This window comes from Sinocyclocheilus grahami, unplaced genomic scaffold, assembly GCF_001515645.1.
Source record: "Sinocyclocheilus grahami isolate Dianchi unplaced genomic scaffold, SAMN03320097.WGS_v1.1 scaffold2156.1, whole genome shotgun sequence".
NCBI classification, from domain to species: Eukaryota; Metazoa; Chordata; class Actinopteri; order Cypriniformes; family Cyprinidae; genus Sinocyclocheilus; species Sinocyclocheilus grahami.
Window position 1 is genome coordinate 27,260 of NW_015507335.1, and position 21,566 is coordinate 48,825.

General features: G+C 39.4%; 1 protein-coding gene and 1 long non-coding RNA gene across 2 annotated transcripts in view; one reads left to right on the forward strand and one right to left on the reverse strand.

Annotated features, from left to right (window-relative positions):
- Positions 1-2,113, forward strand: part of LOC107574236 (uncharacterized) — a 15,112-nt gene extending 12,999 nt beyond the window's left edge. Inside the window, exon 3 of the long non-coding RNA XR_001607646.1 lies at positions 2,103-2,113. This is a non-coding gene — a long non-coding RNA (uncharacterized lncRNA). The remainder of the gene's footprint in view (positions 1-2,102) is intronic.
- Positions 2,114-4,866: 2,753 nt separating this feature from the next.
- Positions 4,867-11,968, reverse strand: LOC107574234 (uncharacterized). The gene is made up of 2 exons (XM_016260688.1): positions 11,795-11,968; positions 4,867-6,656 (listed from the first exon to the last, which is right to left on the reverse strand). Exons 1-2 carry the CDS (start codon positions 11,803-11,805, stop codon positions 5,078-5,080), a joined length of 1,590 nt encoding a protein of 529 aa, XP_016116174.1. The 5' UTR covers positions 11,806-11,968; the 3' UTR covers positions 4,867-5,077.
- Between the last annotated feature and the right edge of the window lie 9,598 nt (positions 11,969-21,566).

Here is a 21,566-nt window from a genome sequence, read left to right on the forward strand (position 1 = left end):
CCCTCGCATATTCCTTTTCTACACAAAATGTGTCTTAGAAAATTTAAATCAATATATTGTTTTCTGTGAGTGAGTAAACAAGATGATTTTCACATCATTCTGAAGCAAAAACTCTAGACTTCAAGATCAGTTCTCAATAGTCTTGTGAACAAATGTTCTGTATGTGTTGTATGGCCTTATTTCAGTGACTTTTTAGCCACTGAAATTTTAGTTTTTCACTAAGCATGCATAAACGTTGTTTTCTCAAAAACACAATCACATACATACATGCTGCCCACATATTATTGTGGCCCAGTTTGTGCTGATTATGGTGCTACTAAACTTAGCAATTAAAATGTTTATTAGCAACTGAAAAAAGCACAAATGTCAGGACATGTCAAAACTTCTCCAGGGCCCAAAACACCCTTGGACCCCGGAGGGTTAACAAGGCTTACAGTAGATTGTGAACTTTTCAAAGCAATATAGGCATTATTTGATTGCGTTTGCTTGTTAATAAAGACGCTTTTAGCAATTCTAAGTACTTTTGTGCAGTTATAGCAGCATTATGCATTGCATAGCTATTCAGATCACTAGTTTAGTGAATTTTAATAGCAGCAGCACGCATTGCAAAATTAAGATGCAATGTTAGATATATTAGCAGCAGTCATGGCAATCCAATTATCACTGTTGCTAATATATCAGCGGCAGCATAAAGTACATTTAGTTGCATGAAATTTCAGTGATAAGATAACGCTTGGATGGTAGTGAACTTTTTAGGTGAAATAGGCATTTTATTACTTTGCTATTCAGTTCAACAGGGTTTATTGAACTCTTCAAAGTGAAATAGGCATTATTTGGTTGTTTGGTTATTTAGTAAATGGGCAGTAGCAATTCTAAGTACTTTTGTGCAGCAGTATGCATAGTTATTCAGATCGCAATGTTAGCTAATTTTATAGCATGCATAGCAAATTCAGATGCAAGGTTAGAAATAATATTAGCATCAGCATGCATAGCAAGTCATTATTATGGCTAATATAGCAGCAGCAGCAGAAAGTGCTTTAGTTGCATAACATTTTAGTGGTAACTCATGGAGGGTAAATTAACTCTTTAAAGTGCAATAGGTATTTATTACTTTGCTAATTCAACAGCGCTTACAGCAGGTTTCGTGCAGCAGCAGTAGATTATGCTTAGCAAATTCTGATTAAATATTACAACCGCAACAGCTCGTACAATAAATTCCTACTACAACCTTGTGAATATCATTAACAACAACAGCGTGTACTTCAACTCTGTATTGAAATGTTAGTGAATATTATCAATAGTAGCAGAAGTTTTGTTGTGTTGGCTGTATCGTACTGCATACATTGTAGATCGCTTTACCTATCGTTACGTGTCTATTGATTTGGTCATATTGTGCTGCTCATGTCTGGCGTAGACACCATGTTAGAGTAAAATAGGCATTTGCCTAGCTACTCGTATGCCTAATTAATGAAGCTCTCAGCAGTTCAGTCTCTTGTGCAGTAGTAGCGGCTTGCATAGGCATTCAGTCATCAAAATTTTTCTCAGCAGCATGCACAGCGTTTGTATGTTGCAAATTTTAATTTAGACACAATTAATATAAAAGCAGACAACTGCATTTAAATAAAGTCACTGTAGTGTCTTGCTCAAGGCCATCTTGGAATGAGCCACGCATTTAGCAATTATGTGTTCATACAATGCAAATATTATTGTTCTTAACATGCAATATAAATATTTTAAATTATCAAAATAAATGAGCAGCTGCTTCTGAGGCAGAATTAGTCCTGGGCATATGACACCACAACTACAGGGTGTACAGTGATTTATTCTTTCGCCAAATATTTTGTTAGCTTATTAATAAGTTAAAGGTAAGTATTTCCACTGCAGTAACGTTGATGAACGTTAATGGGGAAAAAAAATGGACAACTCCTTGAATGACAAATTTAAAACTATTTGCTCAGGCCGCCCAAGCCTGAGCCAGGTGGTTGCTGGGGGTTACTTCATCTATCAGCCTACAGTGTGATTCCTGTTTGTTAATGACACACACAGTGCACGTTTCTACCTAGGTAAGTTTGAGTTGTTGGCTCAGACACACAGTTAATTAGTTAAATAAACCTAAGGGTACAGCACCCAGGTTCACATTGTCAAGCCACTAGTTAATTTATCTGGACTCCATTAGCCCAAAAACACATTTAACTCAGGTCACTAGTTTAAGCTATCTGGTCAACCGATCAGGTACACACAGTCTTGGCAATAGATCTGCTTGTTCTGGGGGGTTTTATCTTTTAAAATTCCTTCTGCCTTATAGGGATGACTTTAAGCATATTATTGTATAGCGGCAGCATACATATTTAAATGTTTTGTTTCTTCCAGCTTTGTTGGGTGGTTATTTTATATGCTATTTGTGGAGCAACATGTCTTAAATACTCATGGCACCGTATCGCCATATGCATTGGCAGTAGCAAGATCCTGTACTTGGTTGCAGCAGCAGCAATAATCTACAACTACAGCAATAACCAACAGCAGCAGCAATTCAGCAGCAGCATAGCAGATCTGTTCCACCAAGACCAAATGCATTAACATTGTCATATCCATCACCATGCTAAAATGTTCAGAGAGTTGTCATGATTGAAAAATATAGTTCAGTCATGAAACTCTAGATGGCGCATTCTGATCGGGTGTTAATGTAACTGATGATATTCAGAGAGTTAAATGACTTGGCACAAGCTGAATGGTTCATGCTGCATATGCAGCCAATGAGCTTACTGTCTTGCATTTATATGGCTGGCTAGCATTCACTTGAGATTCCTGCAGCGCGCTTTCAGAGTTCTCTGAAACCCTCCACCTTGCCCAGGTCCACCTGTATAGATCTGCTACGGGGTTATTTTATATGCTATTTGTGCAGCAGCAGCATGTCTTAAATACTCACGGCACCGTATCGCCATATGCATTGGCAGTAGCAAGTTCCTGTACTTGCTTGCAGCAGCAGCAATAATCTACAACTACAGCAATAACCAACAGCAGTAGCAATTCAGCAGCAGCGTAGCAGATCTGTTCCGCCAAGACCAAATGCATTAACATTGTCATATCCATCACCATGCTAAAATGTTCAGAGAGTTGTCATGATTGAAATAATAAATAACTTTAAAAAGTAAAAAAAAATATGGATGAATGCAGGTAAGTTAACACATCTCATCATAGCCGCCTAAGCAGCTAGCAACAACAGTCACTTAAAATGCATAAATTATGTCAATAAAATATTATTAACATGAAACATTATTTGATATTTAAAAAATAGCCTTGGATATTTCAGTCTGCTCGAGCAGCTGAACCACAAATGATGATGTAAATATTTTTCCACCATCACTTATTGGCAATTCACATTTCCCAAATGTATAAGTAAATTAATTATATAAAACTATACTGTCAGTACACAATAGTATCACAAATAAATTGGATCAATCAATGCATTTATTTCCATTCAAAGTGATAGAAACCAAAATAATAAAATTAGGCTTAAACTATTCCTTATCCTATCGCTCCCTCTTGTGGGCAACGTTAACATCACAGCCTTCATTCCTCTGTTGAAATGGCTGATGGTTTAGAGCAGGGGTTATAAAACAAAAAATACAATTATAATAGATGTATACATTTCTGATGCTCAAGAGGAGAACATCAAATTCTAAAATAAGGGGTTCTCAACTGATTACGGTCGGAGCTAAATTCTGCAGGAAAGTGGACCTTGAGGACCAGAGCTGACAACCCCTGTTTAGAATTTTCTAATTCTAATTCTAATTCTCATCCTGAGCATCAGAAATTCCTATACCTGCTATAATTGCCCCTCTTTTTGGTCAGAAGTTACCATATTAGTATTCCTTTGTTGTAACAAATTAAAGAAACTATCATTTCTACCATCATCTTTTTTTACTGGTAATACTTTTTGTAACCTCTTATTTGCCTAAAAAGATAAACTATATACATGAAACTAAGCATGTTTGCTCAGAATAACCTGTTCTCCATCTTGGGCTGTTGTGTCCAAGTAAAACAGCATGCCTTTAATGTTCAAAACATGTTTAATTTAACACACATACAGTGTATATATATATATATAGTATAGTAATTTTGCTTTCACAACGAAACACAGCATCTTCACGACATGGCGGCAGCAACAATACTACAGCGAGAATAAAAGTTATGCCTTCTTTCTTTGCGTGAACATTTGGGCGGCATTATGCAAATCTTCCCACATCGTGATGTAGATATGTGGGGGCATGTTAGAACGAGCCGTTTTAGGTAGACGTGGTTGACTCTTAACTTTTATAAAGAATATCTCTTTGGATTTGAGACTTTAGTCTTTGCAACTTTACAGATCTTCTTTATGCACCAAGAGCTTGTAACACTTAAAAGAGAAAGGAAAAATTGAAATCGCATCATATGACCCCTTTAATATTTGTTCATTCAATTTCTTGAATGTTACTGCTAAATACTGTACCTGAAAAATAAAGCACTGTTTGTTTTATTTGTATATTATGTATATGTGTAATGTACTATTTCTTCGTTCTTATTTTCTAATAACAAAAATAAAATAATGACAAAGATTTTTATCTTTGCTCACTTTGGCCTAAATGTCTGCCATTCTCTTTTATTTGATATTTTGTTAAGGTGTAAGAGGTGTTATGTTTCTGCACTCTTCCGTTTTTAGCAAATTAAGAAAACTTTGTCTAAAAACAAATTTTGTGATGGTTTGTATTTTTTGTGCTCTATATGTAACATCAGTGCCTGTTTAAGTGATGAACTCCATTACTTGTGTTTGTTTTCAGACATGATAACAGACGTTTTATACTTGTGCTACAACTTTTTGGCCTGTGCTACAAAACTTTCAACCTCTGTAGCACCAGTGATATGTGAAAAAAAGTTAACGTACAGCCCTGCTTGTAACTATGATTAAATGAAATCTCTTATTATTTTCAGATTTACAGAATGTCCCCTGCATTGATTTCTCATTATCTTCTTCATTTTCATCGATTCATAGCTTGTCCTCTATGTATTTCTTCATTTCCCATCAAAGAATCGTTACAGATTATTTTGTTTTTGCCAGCCCAGCTTTCAGATAACTCAGAGCATCTTTATTGGCTTCTTCAGCTTCAGCGATTCTCTTCATCTCCTTTAGCTCTTGCACCCAGTCTTCTTTCCCAGCCTCCCTCACTCTGGGGATGAAGAAGTCCAGATGCTGAAGAGTGAAAGCAGAGTCTGGTTTTAATGCAATCTGAGACAGATGCTTGATGGTCTTGAATGCATTGAACAAAAGAATTGACTTTTGTTCCTCAATCGCCTGCAGATCTTTGTCAAGACAATCCATTATAACTGAAAACCACTTCGTTTGTTTGTGAGCTTCTTCATACATCTTTTTCAAATCATCAAACACAATTATGATGATTGAAGTGCTGATGAAGTATTTCTTGCTTTCTTTGACATGTTTGCTGTGGTGACACTTTCCTGTGCAGACGGTGCAGTAACCATTTTTCATGACTTTACATTTGCTGGGATTAGAAACCCACCAGCAGTTAAACTCATGGCAGTTTTCCTCACAAACGGTGCAGGTCATTGCCTTCCTGTGCTTCCATGACTTGCTTTCAATGGGAACCCTCATTTTGACAGTCTTATTGACCTGAATGGTGAAGTCTTTACACTCTTCAATCTTTTCCTTGTTTTGTCTCATTGCCTCCTGAATCTGAAGTTTTTCAGACTTTTTAAGCTCTTTCTCTTGAATTCGCAGCTGTAAATTGCAGAGAACTGCTTCAAGCTGGATGCGCTCTATCAGGACATTTGAAGTCAGCTCTAAACTTCTTCTGTCCTTTTCCTCCAGAGACTGAAGGAATTTCTCCATCTCTTCAGTGCTGTTTTCCCAGGCTTCTCTTTGAGCACGAATGTAACGTTTCTCATTGTGACGGGCTTCAGCCTGACGATTGTTGAATAAGAAACAAACAGGTTGGCCGTAATTGTCTTGTCTGGAGGGGATTCTGGCTTTATTAATGGCACCGATGACATTTTTGGGAGGCAGACCATCAAAGTGTGTGATTAAAAACACAATGTTGTTCACAATATCTTTTCCAAATAAAGACAGAATTGAACTGATAATGTAATGCTGCCTGTCTGAGAGACGATTCGTAGACGCTTGAGTCACAAAGCAAATAGCATCAACTTCACGAACTCCATCATTGCTCTGAAACAGCATGGCTAAATTCCTGGCAACTTCCAGATCTTTTTCCAGTCCTCTAGTGTCTCCGTAGCCTGGAGTATCAATGATGGTGAGTGATACGGTACTCTTTACAGGAAATACCTCATACATGGTGATTTCAGAAGTTTGTGATTCTGATTGATCTTCACCTTCTTCTTCAGTGATTTCATACCATATTTCATCCTCAAATTTCACTCCTAGTAAGTAGTTGACCATAGTGTTGATGATGGTGGTCTTACCGACACCAGTCTCTCCCACCAGCAGAACAATTTTGTTTTGTTTACTAGTGTCTTTTTTCCCATAAGTCCATTTTCTGACTCTCTCATTATCATCAAGCACTTTCTTCTCTGTATGTAAACGGTATCTTTTTGGAGGACCTTGATGAATCAGTGTTGATCTGCATGGTGGAAGACCCTGCTGTCTGTAAAATATGGAGGTAAATGTTTTTCAGAATATTTATGTAGCAAGAATTTTTTACATAACAGTAGCCATTGATACACAGACTTTTTGTGTTACATGCTGTACATTTTTCACCATGAACAAATTAATGTAATACAATATTTTAGGAAGACAATTCAAATACAGATGGTATTTGAAAAAAATATATATTCATAGCCAACTAACACACATTGTATTAGTTACATAATTTATTGATACCTTTTGTTCATTTCATGACTTATTAATTTACAACGTTAGCAGGATATTGCATGCTTGTAATTTCATTACCATCATTTTACCAACTCACAACATTGTCAATACAATCTCCTAAAGTTATAAGATAACCAAGAGCATTCCAATCACATATTATAAAATGGATCGTTCTGGTCCTTAATTCTGATTGGTTGAGTCTGTAACTTCATTACATCAGTATTACTGTACACAGTAAAAAAGCCCAGTGTTAAATTAACTCTCACAGGAGTTTATTTGAGTCCACAATCAAGAGTGTTAAAAGTTAAAGAGATAATTAGATGATTAATTAAGTGATGACTGACCATTATCACAATTTTAAGTCACCATTATAACAGTCAGTGTTTGCATTAGTTGGGCTCTTAACCCTTAAAATTTTAACATTAGATTTTGTTTAGCTGCTGTAACTGAGTTATAACAGCCAGAGGAAAGGTGATCATGCGGCGTTGATTATGTTTTGACATAATCACTGAATAAAAAAGTTAGGTTTTCTTTATTGATTATGTCAACCCTATGAGTAATATAAGATCTGGCATTTTCAGTATAATCAGACATATGTTTTTAAAACTTATTTTGATCAAAAACTGAAAAAAAATAAAAATATTTAGACACACAGACACCAAGAATCAGCGTGAAAATCACAACAACGGTGACCACAAAAAAGCATGTTGTAGGCAATCAAAACTCATCCATGGCTCCCATCATGCATTGCGGCATGAGTAAATTATTAGCTGGATTGTCTTTGTAATTTCTTTTATTCTTACTATTTTCTTTTATTTTTGCTGTTTTTATGTGACTTTATAATAACTGTTTTTGTGATGTTCAGAGTTGATCTGTTTGTTTCTGAATATGCTCTTTATCATCGTTGTTGAGATTCATTTGCTGATTCTTGATGTCTGTGTGTGTCTAAAAGAAAGTCTTTTTCTACGTTTTTTTTTTTTTTTACCAGAAGTGCTTGTAATTAATCCTTCTAAAATTTATAGAAAATACAGGATCTTTTGCAGTGGAATCACAAGGCTGTCATAATCAATAAAGGAAATATAACTCAGAGATTAGACTCTAAATGAGTTCAGTGATTCAGGTCAAATAATGATTATGTTAAAACACAATCATGACCACCTGATGACGTTTGCTCTTAGCTTGTCTGGCTGTTATAACTCAGTCACAGCAGCTAAACAAAAACTAATATTAAAATGTCAATGGTCAAGAGCCTATAATGGTGACTTTTGTGAAAATTGTGGTTTTCTCCTTTGGTGATTCTGCTTGTTAACGTCAAGTGTCTTCAATAATGATCAATCATCACTCAATGACTTAATTATTTCATTAACTTTAACACTGCTTCAGTATTAATATTAACACTCTTGAGTGTGGGCTCAAATAAACTCCCAGGGAGTTATTTTAAGCAAGTTAAATTAAATTAAATAGATTCAAGTAACCTTTACTTAAAATTATAAGTATCGTCTCGGTTACGTATGGTAACCCTCGTTCCCGTCACGTCGGATGACCGACAAATTGGGATCTCGCTTAGAGAGACCAATCTAATTTGAGTGTAAACTAAACGAGCCAATGCACATTGGCATGCGATTATTGCATCCAGCTGCTGCTGATCACAGCGTGAGTATAAGTAGGCAGCAGATGCAGCAAATATTTAGGTTTTCGCTGAGGAGCCGAGCCGGTGACCTGGCCGCTCATCGGCGGTACAGGAGCTGTAGCGATGGGCCGTAACGTCTCCATTCCCTCCTTCAGGGAACAAGGGTTAGCATACATAACCAAGATGTTCCCTTTCAGTCGGTCACGTCGGATGACCAACGAATTGGGATCCCTAACAAAGATACTGCCCCTTCCAGTGTCCCGTGGAAGCCACCTGCGCCCCTACTTTTTACTGATCCCTGGAAGGAGTAGTGGGAACCTTGGGCACATAGTTGGGCCGGGGCCTCAGGGTTACCTGGGAGTCGGCCAGCCCGAAGTCTAGGCATGAATCGTCGACCGAAAACGCGTGCAGGTCCCCTACCCTCTTGATGGAGGCCAGTGCAAGCAGGAGCAGAGTTTTCATTGACAGAAACTTCAGCTCGACTGTCTGCAAAGGCTCAAATGGGCCCTGATGTAGTGCTGTGAGCACTAGAATTAAGTCCCAAGAGGATATAGAGAGGGGCCGTGGAGGATTTAGCCTTCTCGCCCCCCTAAGGAACCTGATGATCAGGTCATGCTTCCCCAGCGGCTTCCCTTCTACGGCCGTGGTTAGCAGTGATTGCAGCGACATAGACTTTGAGGGTGGAGGGAGACAGCCCTCGCTCCAACCCTTGCGGCAAAAAGGACAGCACGACTCTGATCGAGCGTCTTCGGGGGTCTTCTCGGTGAGAAGAACACCACTCAATGAACAGGTTCCACTTCAAAGGGTAAGCGTGTCTCGTAGACGGTGCTCTTGGCTGGTCCGAGGCGGGGTCTGAGTGTGTGTAACACTGACCTGCATTCGAATAGAGGGTGCGTGGGTAGTCCGTTGCTTCGTCCTCCCGATCCACCCACTGCTGCTCACTGGCAAGAGAGGAGGGTGAGTGTGATACGACACTGGATCGTCCACAACCCCTTGTCCCCTTTGGGACCCAGAAATAGAGGAAATTGCTCATGTCAAGTATTTGGGTACCAGCGACCCGAGAGGTTAGTGGCGGATAAAAACTAAAGATTCTCCGCCTGGCCCTCCTCCGGGGGAGGGAGTGGTGCGTTCACCATCTCCCGAAGAGCAGGTCCCTCCATCTCTGGGTCGCCCGTCTCAGGGCCTCTTGCTCACCGTAATTGCTCTTTTACTGAGTCAGCTCATGTCTGTCCATTTTTAATCACTTATTTCTTGTCATTTTTTATCACTTATAATTGCTTATTATTCATCAATCAATCATGTAATAATCAGACTAAATATGGAAGCAATGCACAGCAACATTGAATGTGATGTTTTTTTTTAATCAAATTGTATGATTGTGTTAGATTGTGCTAATCAAAATCAACAGTCTTGCATTCAATTCAAGTTTATTTGTATAGCGCTTTTCATGATACAAATCGTTGCAAAGCAGCTTTACAGAAAATTAAGTTTCTACAATATATTTAGTAGTAGCTTATCAGTGGTGACTGTCAGGGTATGATGTCATCAATAAGTGAAAGCGATGTGTGTTACTATAGTAATTCAGGTCGAATGTGTTTTGTAGTAGTGTGTGTTTTAACGCTTGAATAGTTTAGCTCCGCTGGAAAGCTGCTTCAATATTTATGTGGGTCCTACCTCTTGCCTGATCGTAACCCTTCTTTTTAATGTTTTGTTCCTCCGATATCTTTTTCCTATAGGTGATCTGCTAATATCCATCCCTGTGCACTCACTGAGCGCTCTCTTCTCCCTATCATTACTAGACTAGTGTGTTTTGGGACTCGGTCCCACACTGTGGTCAAAACTGTGGTTTTTCAAATATTGCGTAATGCATCTTTAATTAATGTTTTTATTTCAGCTTACTTGATCATTTTAAGGCAATGGGTTTCCTCATATTTTCCTAGTAATGGGAACACTAATAAGAAGTTAGTACAACTAATTACAGTTTGAGTCAGTATAGGTTCATGACTTCTGTGCTTAAAAAAGTAAACGGCTAATTCACCTAAAAACGTTAAAAGGATAGGTCTAATTAATCTATAAATTATAATTATGTAGGCAAGTCACCCTTGCATCATTCCATGCCCATGTGGCCCAATTTTTTTCAAGAACATTTACACTTTGTTTCACAATTGATGCTTTATTCCATAAAATGACAGGAGACTGATAGGGGCTGTCAAGACTCAAAATGTGCAAATACTATGCACCATAAAGACAGTCCACATGATTTCTGCACTAAATTCCAAATTTTCCATACGAGGGCATTTTGTCGTATTGACTGATTTTATGGTAAGCTATAGTTATAAAAAATAAACAGAAAATAAACTGTCCTTGTTTGAAAAAGGTCTGTATAAAGTTTCTTTTAAAATTCTATTTGATGTACACCAGTGAAGACTAGACAAATTCTAACAAAGTATGCCAGTCATCTTTTAAAGTTAATGATAAGCATAAAAAATATGAATTTTTAATATAATTTATATTTAAACGATATATTTCTGTATTGTGTACCATGGACTGCTCAGTGCCAAAAAAAAACAAGCAAACAAAAAAAAGCAGGTCCACTTTGTTAATCTCAGTCTACCCCTGACGCTAGTGCTAGGACTTCATCTTTCTGTATATGGCCACAGGAAAAAGCCAAATATTAGATACTTGTACACTGCATATTGTGCAAGCTCAGATGTTAAGCGTCTAAACCAATGAGTACCTTTATATTAACAACCCTGCTTTTCATCAGTGTTAAAGCAGGTCCACTTTGTTAATCTCAGTCTACCCCTGACGCTAGTGCTAGGACTTCATCTTTCTGTATATGGCCACAGGAAAAAGCCAAATATTAGATACTTGTACACTGCATATTGTGCAAGCTCAGATGTTAAGCGTCTAAGCCTATGAGTACCTTTATATTAACAACCCTGCTTTTCATCAGTGTTAAATATAATACTAACATTGGGCGAACAAAGTCATAAAACCTATATTATTAGTTAATTTAAATATAAACCTATAAAAAACAATATACAGTACATTTCATCGGTTGATATGTTTCATAAAATCTATCTCACACAGAGATCTGAGATCACAATGCCCACACATTCAGAAGCACTGCACTTAGTATTTTATTAATAAAACAGCTTTGTTATTAAATCTAAACAAAACAAAACTTTACAAAAGGTTGTTACTGCCAAGTGACCACGGTACAGTCATGGATTATCCCTTACATAATTTATATAGAAAACACATAAATTTCAACTCACACGCAATTCATGGTTATCTCTGGATTGAATGTATCAAACCTTCCAGAAGACCTTCAGTGTCACTCTTGTTGTGGAAAAATATTTTCCAACTTTGTGGCGAGGTGGAATAAAACTCGGACTACGAAAAGTAGGATGTTTTTTTTTCTTGCAAGAAGGTCGTCTGACATACAGAGATTCTGCAGTGAGAAGACAAAAACCTATACTGTACCTCTGTGGGGATTATATATAGATATTACCCTCCCCCTCAACTGGCACCTCTACGGATGTTACATATGATTTCTCAGAACTAAGATGCAGCAACCACAGGATGTTTCAAAATCATGCAAAACAGTCCTAACCAGCTTGAGGATCCGCTGAAAGGGAATACAGTCTATGAGCTAAAAATTTTGAATTTATGTGTAACCGGGTGGTAAATAGGATAAATTTAGTTTCTCTCTTTGCATGTTTAAACCCATTATTTCATTGTTATTTGCTGTGTTCTGTAAGTTACAAAGTCAAAAGAAACAGTGAATACCTGTATTTGTCTGGAGTTGTCAGTACGTGGTGCTGTGTGTGTTACGTATGGGGAAATGCCCATGCGCTCTCGTTCTCTGACATTTTGTGTGATGTGCAATGAGCAGTACGAGGGAGACACATGCTGCGACTCAATGTGCCTACTTATACTACGCCCTTAAAGTATGTACTCTTTTGGTGAAGAAAAAGTACACACTTTTGAGTGTGTAGTAGAAGAGTAGGCAAGCTTAGAGACATACTATCACGTAATACAACTGTGTCTTTAAAGGGTTAGGTGCTCTGTTGCACCTGTTACACGCACCCAGTCACTATAAACTGGCCTGTCAATCATCTTGTCACAGTTAACCTTCTGGGATCTGAGGGGGTTTTGGGGCCCTGGAGAAGTTTTGACATGTCCTGACATTTGTGTTTTTTTCAGTATCTTAAAAACATTAATGTCTAAAGTCAGATTACACTGTATTCAGCACAAACTGGGCTACAATAATATGTGAGCAGCATGAATGTACATGTTTATGTTTTTGAGAAAACAACATTTATGTGCGGTTAATGAAAAACTAAAATGGTTAAGTAATGGAAATAAGGCCATAAAACACATACAGAATATTTGTTCTCAAGACTTTTGAGGACTGGATGTGGTAGACTAGAGTTTGTGCTATAAACATATGTGACAATCATCCTGCTCACTCATTCACAGAAAAATATATTGATCTACCTTTTGTAAGACATTTTTTGTGTTAGAAAGACCGTATGTGAGGGAGTGACAATGCCCATGAATATTTAGTGATTCATACCTGAGAGACAAAGGGCCTCCCATAATGGCCCATCAGTGTGACTGTGACTGTGAGGCGGGTAAGAAAGAATGTGAGGAGACTAAAATAATGGGGGTTTTGATTCATTTTACTTTATTTAAAACACAGTATAATCAAAATATACACAAAGAAGGTCAAAGACACATTATTGAGCACACTGATATAAACACAGAGACTTGAACAGTCACACTCTTTTGTGCCATTTCTTAAAACAGTTGCTGTTCAAATGTTGAAACAAGTAAACCATATTCATGTAGAATATCAGCCCAATGTAGTTGAACAACATCTGATGTTGATACAGCACTCTCGGGGGAAAACAGTTTGAAGATAAGTCTTCAAGGTATCTGGACACCAAAAAAATAAATAAAAAGAAAGCATGATTTTGTAGTCATAAACACAAATATGTTTTGTATGCATTATGTAATAAAAATACATTTTATGCCTTGGAAAATAAATGATTATTGTTAAGCACATTATAAACATTTGCATATTTTCATGAACAGAGTATTTCACAGTAAACATTGGTCTAAACATTCTTAGACTCTTAACATTCATAGTGTTACAGTATAAACACTCATATTACATTCATATTGTATTGTTTTATATTTTATAGAACATTAAAAAACATCCTAGCGTCATGAAACATTAGATGCAATGAAATGACACATATTTCAAATTGTTTTACTTGATTTCATACATGTAGTCAGGAATTATAGTTTGAGAAATGTCTAACAAGTACAATGTGTGCAAGTTACGTCACAATAACACAATAACAACTAATGCAAGTAATAAAAAATGACTTACTCGTCAGAAATTATCTCATCCGCTGGATCAAGCCACACTTCGCCTTGCATTCTTCTTCTGAGGTAAATGCAAGGCCTATTCCTCTCAGCGCTTCTTCTTCCAGAAATGAAAAGTAGCCGAGGTGAATCTTCACGCTTTGCTTATGGAGGTGATGTGGGTGTTTACATGTTCGCGCGTCTCACTTGGGTGATTATATTTTGAATAGCGTGCACTGTTCGTCGTGTGACCACATTACAAATAATGAGCTCCGACAGGAAAGACTGGACCTCGCATTGGTTTCATACGGATTACTTTATCATAGAATATTTGTTTTCGACATGGCTTACTTCATTTAAAATTAGACATTTGAAGCTTTCTATACATATATTTATCATGTCTGTGAGGCAAGTATTCACTGATATTCAGGTTGTTTTATTTACATGTCTGTGAAGAAAGTTGACAGAGACCAAGACGGCAGAAAATGCACCCTGTTTGTTTTCTTTATTTTACAAAAGCACATTGTTTTGTTGTAATTATGACTATACACAAATAAAAGTAGACCCTTCGCAGTTTCAAATGATACCTTACTCTTATTAGTACGATCAAAAATTATGGAGTATTTTTAGTTATTTTTGCGGTCATCAAGAAAAAATGTGACAGACCGCACTGATGCACTAACATTTGGGAGGGGACTATGTGAGTGTCCAGCATCAAACCCTCACTATGGATGATGATCATTTAACAGTTTACGACGAGTGTTTCAATTATGTCTCCAGCGACAGTATTTTCTTATTTCATAACATCACCAAATTGGAGAAGGCTAATAGTCTGTTCTATACATCAGTGTTAATACATGATAAAGTCATAGTCCAAGCTCTACTAGATAGCGGATCCATGGCATGCACAATTAATGAAGAAATGGAGCATGAATTATTGAGTGTGGTGATGTCTGCACAGGTTGACCAGTCACATTTGGACTTTCTCCTCTTTGGTTGTGGCGGTATTAAAGTCAAACCAAATGGAATGTACCAGTTAAAGATGTGTATAGCAAGTTAGTGAGCATACCTATGTTAGTTGTGCCAGAACAGGAAGATCAGTTAATTCTGAGAAATAATGTCATTAAGTTCTTACTTACCCAGATCAAACAAAACTCTGGCTATTGGAATGTCATGAACCATCCTGAGACAACTGGAGAACCTGAAATCGAGCTGTTTCTGAACATGCTGTCGGACATCAACAGGTGGAAGGGTGACAAAGTTCTTGTTATTGTGGGCACTGCAAAACTGACCCAGGCTGTCACTCTGTTGCCCAAGCAAGAACACCTTGTGTGGGGCAAGCTTCCATTGAATGCTCCTGTTTCTATGGATAGAACCATTGTGATTGAGCCACCCAAGGCGCAGACCCACAAAAAAAGCATCATGGTGGGAAGAGTTGTAGCCTCCATGTCTGGTGATGGATGGGTCCCAGTTAGGGTCATAAACGCTCTTGATAAGCCCATCACGCTCAAAAGGAACTCCAAAATAGCTTACTATCGCTGCTCTGCTATCTCGATGATCTCCTGGTGTATGCTTCAAATGAAGGGGAAGCAATCAAGCGGCTTGAGCTTGTGTTTACTAGGCTCAGGGCACATGGACTGAAGTTGGTCCCTAAGAAATGCCATTTCCTCAGGAGGCGTGTGAAATTTCTGGGCCACATTATTGATGAGACTGGAGTGACAACAGCTCCAGATAAGGTCAGTGCCATATCAGCTGTATGCAAAACAGACCTTATGATGTTGGATGGAGTGACACCCTCGAAGAAAAAGATCAAGTCATTCTTGGAGATGGTGATGTATTATCAAAAGTTTATACCAAACTGTTCCAGTGTTGCAAAGCCTTTGTTCAACCTAACAGTTGCACCAAAAGGGAAAAAAGTAGAGTCTGTTGTACTGGCTCATCCCAATTTCAGTGAAATATAAATTTTATCTACGGATGCATCCTTGGATGGTTTGGGGCCGTACTTTCGCAAGTACCAGAAGGTGAGACAAAGGCACGCCACATCGCCCTTGCCAGCAATGCCCTCACTTGTGCACAAACCAAGTACCCTGCTAATCATCTGGAATTTCTGGCTTTGAAGTGGTCCGTCTGCGACAAGTTAAGTCATTGGCTGAAAGGATACAACTTTACTGTCTGGACAGACAAAAATCCGTTAACCTACATCTTGTCAAAGCCAAAACTAGATGCATGCCTGCAAAGGTGGGTGTCTAAGCTGGCCCCCTATGGCTTTAGCATTCAGTACATACTCGGCAGCAAAAATGTGGTCACCGATGCTTTGAGCATGCAACATTTTCATCCATTTCATCAGTTTGTCAAAGGCTGATGTCCAAGCCATATGGTGTTCTGTTGAAAGAGGCAGAACAAGTTCGAGAAGACCAGTGTTGGGTAAGTTCCTTTAAAAAAGTAATTAATTACTTATTACATCATCAATATTGTATTTAAATTACTTTTCTAATTAATCTGTCTGAAAAGTAACTTAATTACTCAATAAGTAACTTAATTTTTATTCAAATTGTTAATTACTTCATAAAATCCCTATAAACCTTGATGCATAGAAATTAAACTCTTAATTATTTCAGTTTGAGTTAAACATGGAATAGTTTAGCCTTTTAGCTTTAAAACAACTAATAAAAAATGTAACCTTCTTTGGTTAACAAATAGAATTAATCTGCAAAATATTCTAATAACAAAAGAAGCTTAAGAAAAGTGAATTTTTTAGAAACTTTTATGCATGTGCCAGACGAAAACATTGCTGGTGCATCTTGAGATAAAACAATGGAACTGTCATATTTTAAGGTATGTCAGTGCAAGTTTATTTCAGTTAAAACTGCTCAGAAATGTATTTAATCTGGGACTAGGCTTAAGACTTGTCTGTGAAACCAGGGTAGGCCTACATGTATCAAGCTGTAAGCATTACATTTTTCAAAGCAATAAGTACCACATTTCATACACACTGACATGTATACAACATTAGCAGTCACTAATACTAAATTTGTCCACTCCTAACAAAAAAAACAACATGATTTTGTACTGTCATTCATGGACATGTGCTTTGTCTGTATTAACACACAGTTCATAAACAACATTCTGATATTTTATGAACTAAATTCTTATTGCTTTGCACAAAACATCTGATAGTAGATCAGTAAACACTGGTCTAAACATTCCTAGACTGTAACACTCATCATGCTGCAGTGTAAACATCCACACTTTATATCTACACTACCGTTCAAAAGTTTGGAATCAGTAAGACTTGTAATGTTTTTTTGAAAAAGTCTCTTATGCTCATGTAGGATATCAGACCGAATCAGACAATCTAAGATTTGGTCAGAACCGAGTTGAGGCACGAGGAGTCACAAAAATTCCACAGAGGCCCCTGACAACAGGATGTCATAAATCGGACCCCAGCCTCTCTGAAGCAAGCCTAAACCAGGCTACATTTATTTGATCAAAAATACAGAAATAAGTAATCTTGCAAAATGTTATTATAATATAAAATAATGGTTTCTATCTTTTAAAATATAATTTATTCCTGTAATGCAAAGCTTAATTTCCATCAACCATTACTCCAGAATAAAGTGTCACATGATCCTTCAGAAACCATTCTAATATGCTGATTTATTATTAGAATGATCAATGTTGGCAACAGTTTTGTTGCCAAATATTTTTTTGGAAACTGCTATGCTTTTTTTCAGGATTCTTTGATGAATAAAAAGGTAAAAATAACAGAATTTATTCAAAATATAAATCTTTTCTAACAATATAAATTGTTGCTATCACTTATTAAAAATTTAACACATCCTTGCTGAATAAAAGTTTTAATTTCTTTCAAAAAAGAAATAATAAAAATGTACTGACCCCAAACTTTTGAACAGTAGTGTATATTCTTAGAAAATATTTATATTTTAAATAAATGCTATTCTGTTTAACTTTTTATTCATCAAAGAATCCTGAAAAAAGTATCACAGGTTCCAAAAAAATATTAAGCAGCACAACAGTTTCCAGCACTAATAATAAATCAGCATTTTAGAATGATTTCTGAAGTGTCATGTGACACTGAAGACTGGACTAATGATGCTGAAAATTCAGTGCTGCAACACAGAAATAAATGAGATTTTAATGTATATTAACGTTAATCAAAACGTTAATTTACATCGTAATAAAATTTCACAATATTATTTTTTTTCCTGTATTTTTTATCAAATAAATGCAGCCTTGATGAGCAGAAGAAACTCCTTTAAAAAAAATTTAAAATCGTTCTGATCCCAAACTTTTGACCGGTAGTGTATATCATATTATATCTCATATTTTTATTATATGATAGCAAAATATTTACATCCGCATTTCATAAGATATTTAGCCTATATGTATAAGCTGCCTATTTAAATATGAATGCATATCATATTTCAGCATATTTTACTCGCTTTCATTTCAATTTGGCAAGATAGTTTAGGAAAAGCCCAACTAGTAAAATGCGTACAAGTTTGTGTAAAAAATAACACGTTAACTAATGTAAGTACAGAAACGATCTCCTCCGCTGAATAAAGTCAGATCGCGCTGTTCTTCTGAGGTAAATTCCGGCTTATTCCTCAAGTCTTCTTCCAAAAACAATGAAAAGTAGATGCATCTTGATTTTTTAAAATATCTTTTTTTGTGTCTAGGTGACGAGGGCGTTTGCGCGCAGGTATGGCTGCAGACAATGAGCTCTGAGACGGGAAAGTCTGTACCTCGCTTTAGTTTCATATGGTTCATAATCAGAGAATATTCGTTTTCAATTTGAACTGGTTCATTTAAAAGTAGACACTTCAAGTTCCCCTTCAGGAACTCGAGCTGCCTCGAAACGCTACGGGAACGCCTCCAGCGTGACCACGCTCTGAATCACATGTGTAATCAGTCCAGTGGATGGGCGAGACGTCACGGGCGGGGTGACGTAGCGACCAGGAAGCATAAAAGCACGTGCGGTGAAACTGGCGTCAGCTTTCTGTCATTCAGCAAGCGCTCTGTGTGTGTGTCAGTCTGATATCTGTTTGTGAGTCTTATTTAGTGTTGTCTGTCATGAAATCTCAAGACAAAACCTGACACCTAAGGCGAGGGCAGGCAGCGTTCAGTCTGTGTGTTCCTCCCTGCCCGCGTTACTTTACAGGTGGGGATACACACAGTTTGTTTGTTGTCTGCTTGGGAGCAAGCACGCAGAGTCAGCTCTCAAAAAAAAGGAGCTGACGGCCCGTTTTGGTAGCATTTGTTACTGCCTTGCTTCGCTCTCAGAGGGCTTTCTTTGAGAAGAGAGCCTTCACTAGTGTTCCTCGCGGTGCCGGCCCTGATTTCGCGGAGCGGCAGCTGTGCTCGTGGTTGTCGCATATGGATCCGTTGGAGGGAATGTATACGGGCGCGTCCCTATCTACTTCCTTAACCACCAGATCCGGAGCCCGCTCTCGGGGGTTTCAGTACCCTATTTGGTACTTCCCCCCCGGGGAGAGGGCGCGACGCTCCGCCTGTCTTTCTCCGAGGAGATTGATACGGAGGACGTCAAAGAGCTCGCCAGTTTCACAAGCATCAGTTACACTAGCATATTATGCCTGATATTATAATGAGCTGCATTAATGGGGAGCGGAGCTCGCATAGTCGGCTCTCAGGGGGCGGATTGTGCTTTTCCCGCTGCTAAGCGCTCCGCTCTCGCCGGGCACGCTCCGAGGAGTGTGCGATCCCCGCGACTGAGATCGGGTCTGCCAACCCTGCCGGTGTTCCAGGGCGCAACGGTTTCTGGCGAGCGCTTCTCTCAGTTACCGCCCGGAAACGTAGCAGTACTAAGAGGCTCGCTACCTCTACGGAGGTCTCTAGAGCAGCTAGTACGGTCGTCCCCTGCTGGTCCGCCGCTTCAGGGCACCGAGCTAGCTGCTCTAGGAGCACCAGAGGCCAGTCTCGCGAGACTGGTTCCCTTAGGAGGTCATCTGGCGGTGTGGGAGCCCCTGCCAAGTGTGCTTCATTGGGTCCTGCCCCGAGCAGGCTCTGGTCTAGTCTTCCTAACAGACGACGTGGGTCTGAGGGCCGTCATTTTCATTAGGAGACTTCAGCTATGAGAGTCCTGATGCTGTAGCTAAGGACCTCGGAGGGCAGGCCCCTCTGGGGCAGAGCGGTGTACACCGCATTACACAGTGCCTGTCTCTCCTCAGTGCCCTCAGGAGATCAGTCTGCCAACCCTGCTGGTGTTCCAGGGCGCAGCGGTCTCCGGCGAGCGCTCTCTCAGTTACCGCCCGGAAACGTAGTGGTGCTAAGAGGCTCGTGACCTCCACAGAGGTCTCTAGAGCAGCTAGTACGGTCGTCCCCTGCCGGTCCGCCGCTTCAGGGCACCGAACTAGCCGCTCTGGTTACACCAGAGGTCAGTCTCGAGAGACTGATTCCCTTAGTAGACTATTTGGCAGCGTGAAAACTACTGCCAAACGTGTCTCAGTGGGTCCTGCAGACTGTAGTGAGAGGCCACAGAATCCAGTTCGGTTCTCCTCCACCTCAATTCAATGGGGCCTTTCCCACCCTGGTGGGCCCCGAGCAGGCTCTGGTAATGGAACAGAAGTAGACACTTTCTGAGGATGGAGGCCATCGAGGTGATCCCTCCTCGCGCAGCAGAGTCCTACAGCCGGTACTTCACCGTTCCGAGGAAGGATGAAGGGCATCCTTCCTCATCATAGGACGTTCCTGAGGTTTGCTTTTGGGGGCAAAAGCCTACCAATACCAGTTCTTAATTTGGCTTTGCACTCTCACCCCACACTTTCACGACTCAACCACATCGACGATTGGTTGATATTATCTCAATCAGAGCACATGACGGTTCGACATCGAGATGTCATTCTCGCTCACACAAAAGAGCTGGGGTTAAGACTTAATCGAGTCGATCCTCGTCGCGAGAGTGAGTGAAAGCCGGTCACTCACTGTCAAGCAGTTCCAGACTGCTGGGTCTGATGGCAGCCGCGTCCAACGTGGTTACTTTTGGCCTGCTGTACATGAGACCCCTACAGTGGTGGCTTAAGACCAAGGGGTTTTCCCCGAGGGGAAACCCACTTCGCATGCTCAAGGTCACGCTGCGGTGCCTACATGCCTTAGACATGTGAAGGAAACCTTGTTTCTTATGTCAGGGCCTGGTGCTGGGAGCTCCTGTTCGCCGCATATGCTAGCGATGGATGCATCTTTCACCGGTTGGGAGCCGTCACTCACTGTTAAGCAGTTCCAGACTGCTGGGTCTGATGGCAGCCGCGTCCAACGTGGTTACTTTTGGCCTGCTGTACATGAGACCCCTACAGTGGTGGCTTAAGACCAAGGGGTTCTCCCCGAGGGGAAACCCGCTTCGCATGCTCAAGGTCACGCTGCGGTGCCTACATGCCTTAGACATGTGAAGGAAACCTTTTTCTTATGTCAGGGCCTGGTGCTGGGAGCTCCTGGTCGCCGCATATGCTAGCGACGGATGCATCTTTCACCGGTTGGGAGCCGTCATGAGTGGCCGCTCGGCCCGTGGCCTGTGGAGCGGCCACCATCTCAGGTGGCGCATAAGATGACTGGAGATGCTGGCCGTGTTTCTAGCTTTGAAACACTTCCTCCCAGGCCTAAGAGATCGCTATGTGTTGGTGCGCACCGACAACACAG